This window comes from Hyla sarda, chromosome 7 (genome assembly GCF_029499605.1).
Source record: "Hyla sarda isolate aHylSar1 chromosome 7, aHylSar1.hap1, whole genome shotgun sequence".
Taxonomy (NCBI): domain Eukaryota; kingdom Metazoa; phylum Chordata; class Amphibia; order Anura; family Hylidae; genus Hyla; species Hyla sarda.
In genome coordinates, this window is record NC_079195.1 from 100,578,378 (window position 1) to 100,594,133 (window position 15,756).

The 15,756-nt window shown below is 40.8% G+C and overlaps 1 protein-coding gene across 3 annotated transcripts in view; it reads left to right on the forward strand.

Annotated features, from left to right (window-relative positions):
• Positions 1-15,756, forward strand: part of TNKS2 (tankyrase 2) — a 73,509-nt gene that overhangs the window by 11,993 nt on the left and 45,760 nt on the right. For all 3 annotated transcript variants that reach the window (XM_056530222.1, XM_056530219.1, XM_056530220.1), the window contains exons 2-6: positions 4,177-4,401; positions 9,957-10,052; positions 10,309-10,345; positions 10,475-10,550; positions 11,776-11,870. In XM_056530222.1, the coding sequence (XP_056386197.1) occupies positions 4,177-4,401; positions 9,957-10,052; positions 10,309-10,345; positions 10,475-10,550; positions 11,776-11,870 (529 nt within the window). The remainder of the gene's footprint in view (positions 1-4,176; positions 4,402-9,956; positions 10,053-10,308; positions 10,346-10,474; positions 10,551-11,775; positions 11,871-15,756) is intronic.

The following is a 15,756-nucleotide window of genomic DNA, read 5'->3' on the forward strand; positions in this document are numbered from 1 at the left end:
GGGGTTAGGAGCGGACAGCGCGATCGCTGATATCCGTCATTACCGGTGGGTCCCCAGCTGCTCTGGTGCTCTCGGTCATTCCCGTCTCTTAAGTCTGCCCATTTGTACTGGATGTTTATCGTAGCTCCTTCCTGATACCAAAATATTATTGACACAAACCTTAGCTCTCAGTGTACAAATCTCAGGCGTTGTCTGCAGCGGTGCAATGCACGTCATTGCTGGTTGATCACAGATAAATCAATTCACTCTCTGGCAGACAAATCGAACTTATGGTGATTATCAACATAAAACAAGTGCCAATTTAAAGTTTGATGTTGAGATAATGGCCTGTGGCTGATTTTGTTAGTTTGCATTGGCCTTATGGTTAGTAAATATTAGAGTATAAAATTGCAAGCTAAAGCATTGTGTTCAAAGAATAGAAGGAATCCACGGCACTTTGTGTTCTGATGCAATTAAAACGGTTTATTGCAGCATAGCAGGACAATGGTGAGGTGGAACTCTCTGTTCCACCTCGCCATTGTCCTGCTATGCTGCAATAAACCATTTTAATTGCATCAGAACAGAGTGCCGTGGATTCCTTCTATTCTGTGGATTACAGTTTCTTTCTGCCTACCACTGAGCACGGGTGATGCGGATCGTGGCCTCTGAACCGAAGCTGTTTTCCCCTGTTTAATGTGAGTCGTGCGGCTCCACTCTACCTTCTATTGGATTAAAGCATTGTGTGCTTCCAGTTTTGTGCCATCTGTCTGGAGGAGATACTATTTAGTAGGGACCGACAGATCGAGATTGTTGCCCCTCCCTGACAGCATGGTGGAGTTGTCAGCTGTCCCACTCCACCACTCCCTCACCTTTCTCACACGCTGCTCCATTCTTGCAGTGGGAGTGAGAGCTGCGGGGACGCCATCCACGGCAGGCACACAGGACATGGGGCATTATATGTGGGGTCACAGGACAGGGGGTATTATGATGGGCACATGACGGGGGCATTATGTGTGGGGGCACATGCCCATATAATGCACGGAATATTGGTATAAGTTATCTGCTGTCGCCCTGACAGTTCACAGGTTATCGGTATCGGCTTTAAGAAATCAATATCGGTCGATCCCTACTATTTAGCATTAGGTTACTGTCATGCTATAATAACATAGGGTTTGTTGGAAAGAAAACCATGTGTACGATTCTGCTTACAGCCTTGACCCCATGGCTGACAACATCATCTGGCATTGATTTATATGATGACTGTGAGCAGAGCCTGACCAGCCTGCATCCATTCCTTATGTCACTAAGGGCATTTGAGCATTCATCGACATTAGTTGGCTTGTTTGGTGGTCTTTTTACTCTGGACAATAATCTGCCCGTCTGGCTACTACCCTGTCTGTAAGGGCCTTTATGCTCTTGTGGTTGTGTGGAAAACTTCCCCTGCTGTCTTTTTCCCTTGTATAGTGGAAAGCCTGAAGAGCAAAGTTTGAATTAATAAACAACAAGCTACATGGAAGTAAGGTTGGCTATACATATTGGAATATGGATTGAAATTTCCATTTTGGAATAATTCATCGGAGTATCTAACCCAGGATAAAAAAGCTTCCAAAATGTGCGGTGGTAATGCAGATGCGCACAAAGCAGTGTATGCTAAGTAGTGGCCTGTGTGCAAATATTTTTTTTAGATGCTGAACAATATACAGTGCTCAAAAAAAATAAAGGGAACACTTAAACAACACAATGTAACTCCAAGTCAATCACACTTCTCCTAGTTAATCACACTGTCCACTCAGGAAGCAACACTGATTGACAATCAATTTCACATGCTGTTGTGCAAATGGAACGGACAACAGGTGGAAATTATAGGCAATTAGCAAGACACCCCAAATAAAGGAGTGGTTCTGCAGGTGGTGACCACAGACCGCTTCTCGGTTCCTATGCTTCCTGGCTGATATTTTGGTAACTTTTGAATGCTGGTGGTGCTTCCACTCTAGTGGTAGCATGAGACTGCGTTTAAAATCCACACAGGGGGCTTAGGTAGTGCAGCTCATCCAAGATGGCAGATCAATGCAAGCTGTGGCAAGAAGGTTTGCTGTGTCTGTCAGTGTAGTGTCCAGAGCATGGAGGCGCTACCAGGAGACAGGCCAGTACATGAGATGTGGAGGAGGCCATAGGAGGGCAACAACCCAGCAGCAAGAAGGAGCCTTTGTACAAGGAGGAGCACTGCCAGAGCCCTGCAAAATGACCTCCAGCAGGCCACAAATATGCATGTGTCCACTCAAACGTTCAGAAACAGACTCCCATGAGGGCCCAACATCCACAGGTGGGGGTTGCGCTTACAGCCCAACACTGTGCAGGATATTTGGCATTTGCAAGAGAACACCAAGATTGGCAAATTCACCACTGGTGTCCTGTGCGCTTCACAGATGAAAGCAGGTTCACACTGAGCATATGTGACAGTCTGGAGATGCCGTGGAGAACGTACTGCTGCCTGCAACATCCTCCAGCATGACCAGTTTGGCGGTGGGTCAGTAATGGTGTGGGGTGGTATTTCTTTGGGGGCCACACAGCCCTCCATGTGCTTGAGAGAGGTAGCCTGACTGCCATTTGGTACCGAGATGAGATCCTCAGACCCCTTGTGAGACCATATTCTGGTGCGGTTGGCCCTGAGTTCCACCTAATGAAAGACAATGCTAGACCTCATGTGGCTGGAGTGTGTCAGCAGTTCCTGCAAGAGGAAGGCATTGATGCTATGGACTGGCCCGCCCGTTCCCCAGACCTGAATCCGATTGAGCACATCTGGGACATCATGTCTCGCTCCATCCACCAACGCCACGTTGCACCACAGACTGTCCAGGAGTTGGCGGATGCTTTAGTCCAGGTCTGGGAGGACATCCCTCAGGAGACCATCCACCACCTTATCAGGAGCATGCCCAGGCATTGTAGGGAGGTCATATGGGCACATAGAGGCCAAACACACTACTGAGCCTCATTTTGACTTGTTTTAACCCCTTAAGAACTGAGGGTTTTTCAGTTTTTGCACTTTAGTTTTTTCCTCCTCACCTTTTTAAAAATCCTAATCCTTTCAATTTTGCACCTAAAAATCCATGTGATGGCTTATTTTTTGCGCCACCAATTCTACTTTGCAGTGACATCAGTCATTTTACACAAAAAACTACAGCGAAACGGGAAAAAATTATTGTGGGACGAAATTGAAGAAAAAACGCCATTTTGTAAATTTTGAGGGCTCCCGTTTCTATGCAGTACATTTTTCAGTAAAAATTACACCTGATCTTTATTCTGTAGGTCCATACGATTAAAATGATACCCTACTTATAGGGGGGGTTGCGGGCTGCGCGGCGGGGAGCGGGATGTGCGGCCATCATGTGTTCACCTATACAGTATGCTTCCAGTTGTTTCCCCACTACAACTCCCAGCATGCCCTGACAGCCAATAGATGTCAGGGCAAGCTGGAAGTTGCAGTGGGGAAACAGCTGGAGGCTCCCTGTATAGGTGAACTACGGGCGGAAGTGTCAGCCCCAGCAGGCATCAGTGACGTGGTGCCTGCTGGGGAAGTCTGCCTGGTAGTGAGCACACTACCAGGTGAACAAAAAGGCATTTTTAATATGTTAAAAAAAAAAAAAAAAAAAAAAAAAAAATTAAAGGCAGGGAGGGGGTTAGGGATAGATGGGTAATAGGCAGGGACTGAAAAAAGAAAAAAAGTGATGGTGGGAGCTACCCTTTTAACATATGATGTGTGCTCATAAAAAAAAAAAAATTCTGGTCATCATCTTGATTGTGGGAATGCAATGGCACCCTGGTTGGAAATTACTGATTTAAAGTAAAAAAAACTAAAAATCGGGTTTTGTCTAGAGTTGCAGCCTTTACAATCTCCCAAAGATGGCATTACCTAAAACCATTCCAGAGATCTTTGGTCCTCAGCTGTCCTCATCTCTGCCATTACTGATGGTCTGCATAGGATTAACTCTGTAGCAAATCAGAAGCTTTTTGTCAAATCAGGTGGTCTAGCTGCAGTTTTCCCTCCAGTGTGTGAGTGAGACCTGCTGTACAAATAGGGGCTTGTGGAATGTTTAATGTTGTACCCATACAAGATAAATGTCTTAAGTTCATATCTATTTGTAAAGTATAAAACAATGCTGATATAATTAAATAATATATTTTTTCTTTGTCTCCAAGGATTTGGTCGGAAGGATGTAGTGGAGTATTTACTGCAGAGCGGTGCCAATGTCCATGCACGGGATGATGGTGGTCTTATTCCTCTTCACAATGCCTGTTCTTTTGGCCATGCTGAAGTTGTCAATCTCCTGCTGAGACATGGTGCTGATCCTAATGCCCGTGACAATTGGAACTATACCCCTCTCCATGAAGCGGCTATTAAGGGCAAAATAGATGTCTGCATAGGTATGCTTATCTGTGAGATGGGAGTAAAGTGTGGACCTGTACTGTATATTTTATTATGGCTATTACTGCTTAGTGTACCTGTCATAGTGTAAAAAAAAAGTGATATGTTACTCATTACCTAATTCTGATCATGTACATTTCATTTTTTGTGCCTAGGACCTATAGATCCCTAAGAAATAGCATTTATATCTTGCTCACTTGCTTTGTGTTCTTGACTTGTGGACGGGGCATGTCCATCTCTCTCCCTCACTGTAGATAACTCATTTGAGTCTGAGAGCAGCCTGGCAAATCACTGCACATAAGTTTTTATTCATACATTATTTATCTGTTCCTAGTAAAGCTGGATGCTAATCAACATAGCTGTCACTGTGTGTCATTCAGCTTTAACATCACTAAAGAAAGCGATGGGCACCGCTGAAATAATGAACGTGGGTGCAAGGAGGTTGCCCAAACATTACACAATTGAAAAAAGAAGAAAAAGACTGGCAACCACAAAAGATGCACACCACCATATGTACAAATAAAATATAAATATTACTTTATTAGAAAAACCACAAAGGGAGAGACCGTCTTAAACACACAAATAGATATACAGAGAGAAGGGATGTAACCCTACCTCAACCCCCTAACCGACGCTGAATAGCGAATCGGTGGAAAACTGTTCACAAGATCAATGCAAATGAACCATGCCAAGTCCACAAAGAATAAATACAGCAATATGCATAGCAGATAGATATAATATAAGCAATGCCCTCACACAGAAAAATACCAAGAATGTGACAAAGAGAAAGTGTATTTATATATAATATATAAATAATGATCCTGGACAATAATTAATACAGTGCCACTATATACTTGACAACATAACGCCAGAGTGCTGAAGGCACCAGAAAATATGTGTATATGACAAGCCTATACTCCTAACCAAAGAAGAAATGTGTAGTATTAAATAAAGAAAATAACTGAGAAAATATATACTCAAGGACTTGGACCCATAGAAAAAAAATATAAGGGTACACAGGCATAGGACAGTTTCCACTGCGAGATAGGGGGACAGCTTGCTCCACGCGCTCCGCCACCCACTACGGCGGCTTCCTCAGGACAGAGTTTTACAAAGATTGTAGCCCCAGCTGTTGCAGAACTAAACTCCCACCATGGGAGTTGTAGTTTAGGAACAGCTGAAGGCTGTAGTGGTGCAGTGGTGATCTTCTATACTGGATACCAACACACTTTATGGCCAGTATCCAGTATGCTGCAAAATACAGAGTAGTCTGTCTGTATAAAGACAGATGACCCCTAGTGGCGGTTATTTTAGATTTCAATATGAAATACCGGTATGTGTGATAAAGTATAAAGACCACAAGCTTTTGTTGATATTAGAACTTGTAAATAGAGATGAGCGAACTGAACCTGTAGAAGCAGAGTTTAGTCTCAACTTTGCTTAAAGTTTCGTTCTGCTAGAACTCAAACTTCGAGCAGTTTGATCAGCAGAACCTGCTAAAATAACATCAGCTGCATGACAGAAAAGAAAAAAAGATCACAAGACCGTAGGGAATCCCATAATTCCTTATAAACTGCTCTCCCAGCCAATCAGGAAGCAGTATAGGGGTGATGTCAAAGTGATGTCTCACTATAAATCCTTCGCACTTGGCTTCAGCAGCAATTTCTGAGATAACGGGTTAAGTGAAGATCTCATTGAGGGATGCTGAGCAGTGAACAACACAGGAGTAGAGCCACACTTATATAATAATTGTAAAAAGCAGCACCACAGAGAGCTTTCTGCATATGTGTGACAGGTTTTTACTTTATTTTTTTTAACACAAATTTCGAAAATTCCATGCATAGAGGGTTTTGTGTCACTTTTGTGCATTTTCTAAGGCTAATTTCACACTATAGACTAGGCTCCGTTACAAATGGACATTAAGGGCAATTTTTTTTTCCCACTTTGAACGCCATTAACCTCTTAAGGACTCGGGGCGTACCTGTATGCCCTGAGTCTGCTTCCTTTCTATAATGCGGGGCCACGGTGTGGCCCCACACCATAGCGGGTCGGGTCCGGCCTTTAACAACGGCCGGGACCCGTGGCTAATAGCGCAAGGCACTGATCGTGGTGCTGCGCTCTATTAACCCTTTAGACACAACGTTCAAAGTTGATCGCAGTGTCTAAAGTGAAAGTAAACTACTCCCGGCTTGCTCAGTGGGCTGTTCAGGACCGCCGCAGCCAAATCGCGGCATCCTGAACAGCTGGAGCACACAAGGAGGGTCCCTACCTTCCTCCTGTGTGTCCGATCGCTGAATGACTGCTCTATGCCTGAGATCTAGACATGAGCAGTCAAGCGGCAGAATCATTGATCAATGTTATCCTATGGGATAACAATGATCAATGTAAAAGATCAGTGTGTGCAGTGTTATAGCCCCTTATGGGAGCTATAACATTGCAAAAAAAAAAGTTAATAAAGATCATTTAACCCTTCCCTAATAAGTTAGAATCGCCCCCCTTTTCCCATTTATAAAAACAAAACTGTGTAAAAATAAACATGTGGTATCGCCACGTGCGGAAATGTCCAAATAATGAAAATATATTGTTAATTAAATCGCACAGTCAATGGCATACGCGCAAAAAATTTCCAACGTCCAAAATAGGGTATTTTTGGTCATTTCCTATATCGTGAAAAATTGAATAAAAATCGATCAAAAAGTCAGCTCACAGTGCAAAAAATGAGCCCTCATTACCGCCCCGTATGCAGAAAAGTAAAAAAAAAAGTTATAGGGGTCAGAAAATGACCATTTTAAACGTATACATTTTCGTGCATGTAGTTATGATTTTTTCCAGAAGTATGACAATCAAACCTATATAAGTAGGGTATCATTTTAATCGTATGGACCTACAGAATAAAGATAAGGTGTCATTTTTACCGAAAAATGCACTGTGTAGAAACTGAAGCCACCAAAAGTTAAAAAATTGCATTTTTTTCTTCCATTCTGTCGCACAAATTTTTTTTTTTTCAGTTTCACCATAGATTTTTGGGTAAAACAACTGATGTCATTACAAAGTAGAATTATATAGGTAGGTATATACACAATCATGTGTGTATATAGAATACGTATTCCTCAAGGCTGGGCTTGATTATAGTATATTTTATAAAAGCTTGTATATAAAAAAATGAATATTTAAAGAAGTGTGTGTGTGTGTGTGTGTGTGTATGTGTGTGTGTATATATATATAATCTCAACAGAAGAATGCAGCAGCACGCTGCCAGCACAAGGATATAGGTGAAACATGAATATGCGGATAAAACATGGAGAGCTATACAGCTATGGTGTAATAGATGCAAATGTGAAACTATGAGATAGTGAGGCACTTAGCTCGCAAATTTGTCTCCTCTGGCAGTCAAATAGCTTGGACTGTCTCACCGCGATAAGGTAGCCTCATTGGGACGGACCCTACACTGTGTATATGCCTCTGTGTGAACAGTTCAGTAAGCATGGCAGGATCTGGAACATCCAAGACACCTTATATACACCTAATGGAGGTGGGTGCAAGGCCAACACGGAGGTAGCCACTCCCCCGACATGTTCATGTTTCACCTATATCTTTGTGCTGGCAGTGTGCTGCTGCATTCTTCTGTTGCTGTATATTTAGCCTAGTAGCGTGCACCTGTAGGCCAGGTCCATATAATAGTTTGGTATCAACTAAAGTGCTGGCTGACTTATTCTTTGTCTATATATATATATATATATATATATATATATATATATATATATATATATATATGTATGTGTGTATATGTGTGTATATATATATATATATATATATATATATGTGTATATATATATATATATATATGTATATATATATATATATATATGTGTATATGTAAAAATAATAATACAATATGATTCGGTCTGTTTATATTGATTAGTTTTTATTTATAAAAATATATAATATAAAAATATTGGTTATTAGCTTGCTGCACCCTCTGCAGGGCCCTTGCTCGTGGCAGTATAGGCTATTTATTATAAAATAATGTAAAATATAGAGATAACAATTAAAAGAATAGGCCAAAGCTACCAACTGGTACTGGTATCTTCTTAGTACAATAGTGTATCGATATACAGTTAGTATACTAGAGTTCCCTTAGATATAATGCAACACAGTATATAGTTAGTATAAAGCAACAAAGTTCCTTAGGCACTCGTTGGGGATACAGTGGTAGTTTCTGTATCTTTTATGCATGTATGAGAAATGTTTTCCAGAATGGTAAAATAGTCTTGTATATTGTTGGTGCACAGCAGCAACAACAAAGTAGAATTGGTGGCGCAAAAAGTAAGCCATCATATGGATTTTTAGGTGCTAAATTGAAATAAGTATGATTTTTTTTTTATTTTTATTTTTTTTATAAAGGTAAGGAGGAAAAAATGAAAGTGCAAAAAACGGAAAACCCCGAGTCCTTAAGGGGTTAACGTCTGTTTTTTGGAACTGAGCCTAATGGGAGTAATTATGGGCACAGAGGATCCCATTATTCCGCCTGAAGATAGCGGGAGAAAAAGACGTCGCAAGCACAAATTTTTCTCCCACTATCTTCAAATGGTCGTCACACTACCGGGCACAAACGGCAGTGTGAAAGGAGCCTAAGATTCTAATCCCATATTTATTTTTCACAGCTTGGGAAAAGCCATTGCTACTTTCAATGCCTATGTGTGGATATAAAAATTGGCAGTAATCTGCATCCAAAAGGGATGATTTTGGAAAATGTATTTTAAAAAAACTTAAAAAATCTAGTAGTGCAGTGTTTTTATTCAACCTGTTAGTAACCACTGGGTACTATCCATTTACCCATATCCATACATGTTGACATAAATTTGAAATTAACTTGTCCCTAAAAACATCTGATGTCCATAAACACAGTCTCCATGTGACCCAAGAGTGTTATTTAGGGCTCTTAGGGGGAGATTTATCTAAACCTGTGCAAAGGAAAAGTTGCCCATAGCAACCAATCCGATTGCTTCTTTCATTTTGCAGAGGCCTTGTTAAAAATGAAAGGAGCTATCTAATTGGTTGCTATGGGCAACTTTTTCTCTGGACCGGTTTTGATAAATCTCCCCCTTAGTGTTATACACACATTTCTGGGCTATTGGTGAAGTACAGGTTGGGTCAGAACCAGAAGTTTTTGCCACAGTCCGTCAAACCAGCAGAACTGAACCTTGTTAAACCAGGTTAAAGTTGTTTTTTTCACTTGACTAATAGATCTTGTGCCATCCCTGAATTTACACACATGTAAGCCTGTTCTACAACCCTTCTTGTAAGTTTAGGATAGCCGGCTGAACGTTTATCGGGGGACATTTGTTCAATACTAAAGGGTCTGACACCTCACTTTTTAACAGGGCTATTACAAATAACAAATATATATGAGATCATGATGGATTACCAGCATAGGTAGAAAACTTCATTTATCAAATGCATTTTATCTTCTTCTCCTTTTACTCAGTATCATCCATATTGCAATGATCTTTATTTAATATGACAATGGTAAGCATTATTTTCTGTTTTATAGTGCTTCTTCAACATGGAGCAGATCCAACAATCCGCAATACAGATAACAGGACAGCTTTGGATTTATCGGATCCATCAGCAAAGTCAGTGCTGACAGGTAAAAGTTTAGTGGTTGGGTCTTTGTCTTCATATGCAGAATGTGTTTGCTGATCTTCAGTCTTGGTAGTCAAAGTAGAAATTGTCATACTCAATGTGCTTTTAGATCTTTCACTTGAATGTTATAGGATTATAAATAAAATTAGGTGACTGCTTTGCCTTGGTACGTGCAGTATTTTTTTGTAGAGTGATTGATTTATATAGAAATGCCACATTCTGCAAGTTTGGCCACTAGTAATTTTTTTTCTTTTACTTAGGAGAGTATAAAAAGGATGAGCTCTTGGAAAGTGCACGGTACGTAATAATGTTCTCATGTAAAATTGGCTTGCTTTATGAGGCCAACCTCTTATCTCTCTTTTTTTAATATAGAGGGTTGTTGTGATAACTATCCTACTCTTACTTTTTGTTTTATCTATTTTGTAGAAGTGGAAATGAGGAGAAAATGATGGCTCTGCTAATGCCTCTAAATGTTAATTCCCATGCCAGTGATGGAAGAAAGGTAAAAAAAAAATCCACTTTACTTTACTACTGATGTCTTGTTGTAATTGCTACATTGTCAAAGCATGTACCTATTTCCACCCCTTAGGTTGAACCCTCTTTCTGGCTGAGATTTCTAAACAAATACTGCACATCATGCCATGCCAGTGACTTATGGGCTTTAGACATACAGCCCCAGGTTTTTCAATCTGATTGAAAGAAAAAGGGCCTGATTTACCCAAAAACAACCAATCACAGCTCAGCTTTTATTTAACCAGGGCTCATCAAGATATGAAAGCTGAGCTGTGATTGGTTGTTATTGGCAAACTCGAGTTTTTCTCTCGGACAGATTGAGAAATCTGGACTACGTTGTACCTCAAAAGAAGTGTTTAGAAAAGTGAGCAGATGGGCCAGGTTTATCTCCTGTCTTCACTTTGTATGAAGTGAGCACATCTCACGCCCTTTGTCTTCTAGGGGTTAATCCATGTTGGTGTTTTATGCTATAAAGAATCTGTTTAGCCTTAAAGGGGTACTCCGCTGCGTAGCGTTTGGAACAAACTGTTCCGAACGCTGGAGACAGTATCGGGAGCTCGTGACGTCATAGCCCCGCTCCCTCATGATGTCCCGCCCCCTCAATGCAAGTTCCAAATGCTGAGCAGCGGCGTACCCCTTTAAAGTTGTTAAAGTTGTCCAAGGTAAATTAAATAAGCTGCAGGAAATGTTAAAGAAACAAAACTCACTATTATTAAATGGGTTATCCTGGATTGGAAAAACTGCTAATTTCTTGATAGAAACAGAACAACACTTCTCCTCAGGTAGTGTAAGCTATTGCAGATAAGTTTTCCTGAAGTGACTGGAGCTAAGTTGTAATACCGCAGACAACCTTAGCACAGGTGTTATGCTGTTTTTGGAAAATATTTTCTTGGTTTCTCTATTCTTTCAACCTTCAATCATCTACGTCTCCAGCACTGATGGTCCCTTATAGTCTTCCCCCCTTGCAGTGGTGACAGGTTGTACATGCATGTGACTGTTGAAGTTGCCTAGTGATGCTAACATGTGGCCCTAGCAGTCACGTGCATGTATGTAGTAATGTCACTGCAGAAATAGAATGGTAGCACAGCGAGTGCCATGGATATAAAATGTAATGTTTTTTTGTTCTAATATTTCTTTCAACTACTTTTATCTGTGATTCTCTCAGGCAACTCTTTTTAACCCCTTTACTCATGGTTTTTTTCTCGTATCTACAGTCAACACCACTTCACCTAGCTGCGGGCTATAACCGTGTCAAAATAGTACAGCTGTTACTACAGCATGGAGCAGATGTACATGCCAAGGATAAAGGGTACATTACTAATAATTATACTTATAGTCTGTGAGTTCTTGTCTGGTAATAAAATAATTTTTCAATGCATTCACTTACATTTGAGCGAACTTACAGTAAATTGGCTCATAGCGAACCTCGCAGCTCGGCTGTTGATTACTTTAGTCTGTGTAAATTAGTTCAGCTTTCCAAGGGCTCTGGTTGCCTTGAAAAGTCCGGTATGACAGTCCTAGGTCTGTATCCACCTTTTCCAGGCAACTGGAGCCCTTGGAAAGTAGAACTAATTTACACAGACTAAAGTAATCAACAGCCGAGCTGCGAGGTTTGCTACGAGCCAATTTACTGTAAGTTCGCTCAACTCTCTGCTTTCACCAGAAAACTAGAGTAAAAAAGTTGCATGATTTGGCACAATGCTCTTAAAGGGTTACTCTCCTGGAAAACATTTATTTATTTTAAATCAACTGGTGCCAGAAAGTTAAACAGATTTGTAAATTACTTCTATTTAAAAATCTTAATTCCAGTACTTATCAGTTGCTGTATGTTCCAGAGGAAGTTCTTTTCTTTTTGAATTTCCTTTCTCTCTGACCACAGTGCTCTCTGCTGACCTCTGTCCATGTCAGGAACTGTCCAGAGTAGGAGCAAATTCCCATAGCAAACCTCTCCTGCTCTGGACAGTTCCTAAAATGGACAGAGGTGTCAGCAAAGAGCACTGTGGTCAGACAGAAAGAAAACTCAAAGAAAATAACTTCCTGTGGAACATACAGCAGCTGAAAAGTAATTTACAAATCTGTTTAACTTTCTGGCACCAGTTGATTTAAAAATAAATGTTTTCCAGAGGAGTACCCCTTTAAATGGGCACTCTCATTAAAACATATTTTTGCTTTTGCACTCCTTATGGTAAATTGATCTTTCTAATGTCCTTTAAATGAAGTTCTATTTGTTTTATTTGTGTTTTTAAAAAAAAAAGCTACTTGTCCATAGCACATTTCCTCTATCTCTTGCACATACTTTGGACTCCTGCTGGCATGGCAGAAGTCCAAAATCAGGAAATGCAGTCTGGAGTGCTGAAGGGGGGGGGGAGGGTGCAGCCTTAGCCAATCATAGCTCATCTCACACACTGAACTGCTCTGGGCTGTGTGTAGCAGAGTGAGAAAGTTCTCCCCTGTATGGCTTTAGATGATGTCACGCCTGCTGGGGAACATCCCTTCCCAGTCTGTGAATCTGACTGAGACTGAACGGAAAATACAGAGCAATATCAAGGTAGAAAATTAATAATAATAAAAATTATAAAAATAGAGGCAGAAGGTGGTTTATCATGATGGGGGCAGTGAACTTTGAGGATTATAAAATTTAACAAGATCATGAGGTACTCTTTCATTTTTGCAGAAAACATGGGACATTTTCCAATAAGCCATTGCTTTAAAATGTATCTGTTTTTTTGCAAAAACTTGCACTCAAACTGTTAAGTCTCCCCCCTACATCTTAATATTTTTATTTCTGATTATACATATTTTGATACATACTGTTAATGGATATTGGTGTATTTGAGGTGAAGCTCCCTGTAGGAGTCTTTTAGAGAGGGCAGATGTCTTACCCATCCCTCCCCTTGGTGTGATTGGAAAATCTACCTTGCTTTGCTCCAGAAGTTACACAAGAAAGTTGCAAAAAGTCTGTATATAGAATGCTGTCTGTGGTAGGCAGATTAGTTAGGGCAAAGTCATTTTTGCTAAAGATGTTTATGAAATAAGCATCTAGACTAGAAAATTCTTTGCATTTTTATTTTTGATTATTCTCATGGTGAAGATTCCCATATTTATCCAGTGACGGGTACTTTTCCTTTTCTGCAGTGGTCCTGCAACGGAAAGCAGCCTTTTCCAGAGACCTAATCTGTTCCCAGAAACATAGTTAAAGCGGTACTCCGCCCCTAGACATCTTATCCCCTATCCAAAGGATAGGGGATAAGATGTCAGATCGCCGGGGTCCCGCTGCTGGGGACCCCGGGGAGCGCTGCTGCAGCACCCCGCTATCATTACTGCGCAGAGGGAGATCGCTCTGCACGTAATGATGGGCAATACAGGGGCCGGAGCATAGTTACGTCACGGCTCCGCCCCTCGTGACGTCACGGCCCACCCCCGTCAATGCAAGTCTATGGGAAGGGGGCGTGGCGGTCAACACGCCCCCTGCCATAGACTTGCATTAAAGGGACGGGCCGTGATGTCATGAGGGGAGAAGCCACGACGTCACGCTGCCCCTGTATCGCCCGTCATTACGCACAGAGCGAACTAGTAGTGGTCAGCCTAGTACATTAAGCTAGTAGTGGTCAGCCTAGTACATTAAGGCACCTTTCACACTACAGTTATGTTCCTGCATTCTGACACGCGTTATTCAGCAATAACGGGTCATGAAAAAATGGATTAAATAACTGAATGCAACGAATGATATCTGACCAATTTTAATGGACATTCTGTCAAAATAACAGACATGTGCCATCCCTTATCACCTGTTATTTTATGTCCGTTTTTTTATTTCCATGTGACTTCCTTTTAACAGTCGTTATTTCACTTTTATTTTTGCCGGCAAAAATAATGGAGATTAGTAAAAACAGACATACCTGATGCAAAAGGATGGCCAAAAAATCCCACTGAAATGAATGTTTTCAGGACTATTTGACTGGAGTAATGACGGCGTTTTTTACTTTAGTGTGAAAGGGGCCTAAGGCTGCATGTTATGTTCACTGTGTATGTGTGTGGACCAGGACACATGCAATTTGCATAAACCTGACCAGTTCTAAATCTCATATTCACTTCCAAAGAGGGTCATTGTGCATGTACAGCCTCCACTTCCCTGCAAATAGTGGCAACGCCCAAAAAGAGCAGAACTTTAGTCAGTAAACGTTCTCTAGTGTGGTTTTTCTATGGGTGCGGATCAATGTATGTACTGTGTGTTGGTACAGTACAGATTGTGAAGCAGTCTGTGTAGGGTCAGATGGGCACTTAGCTGCACACATCTTTTATAGACAGTCCTAAATGGCCTAGAAGTTAATTAGCTGTATTCAAAGGGAATATACATTTCAATGACTTCTGTGCAGTGTTGTATTGAGTGGTATACATAAAGTGGGGACTATAAACATTTATATGGACAAAGCCTGTATGGTTACATACTTGCTCTAATACCTCTAATTCCCTCTCAGAACATCCACTAAATGTGTTCTATGCTGGTGAAAAGAAACCACTCTAGTGAGCTGATTTTGATTGGCATGTACAATGATATGAATTACTTTAACCATGTAGAGGAGTTTAAAGTGTTTTTTTTTTTCAGCACCCCTCAAATCAGCAGTTTGCCACACCTGCAGTGCCCAAAATACACATTAAACAAGGACTGCTTTGTGCGTTGCCCGGCTGTCTGGGCATGCTGCAAGTTGTGGTTTTGTAGCAGCTGGAGGCACCCTGGTTGGGAAAGACTGCACTACACAGTGTACAGAGATGTCTGCTTCTGGCTCAGTTTTCACAATACCACGGCTCTGGCAAACAGTTTATGCATGGGCTTCTGCTCATTCGCATCGCACTAATCTGATATTGGTATATTTTATATATATATATATATATATATATATATATATATATATATATATATATATATATATATATATATATATATATATATATATATATGTATGGTTTATACTGCTGATTTCCAGGGACCCCGTGATTACGAGAATTGGGTCCCTGCTAAATTGAGTGGCAAATTGGCACACCTAAACCAATTAATTCTCTATGGAGCCGCCAGAGATAGCAGAGGAAATGGAGTGGCTGGGTACGTGTGCTGCTCCATTCAACAGAATGGTAAGTTAGTTATAAACATTTAAAACATGTTTAAAATAGTATTTCACTTAAACGGTGAGACAATG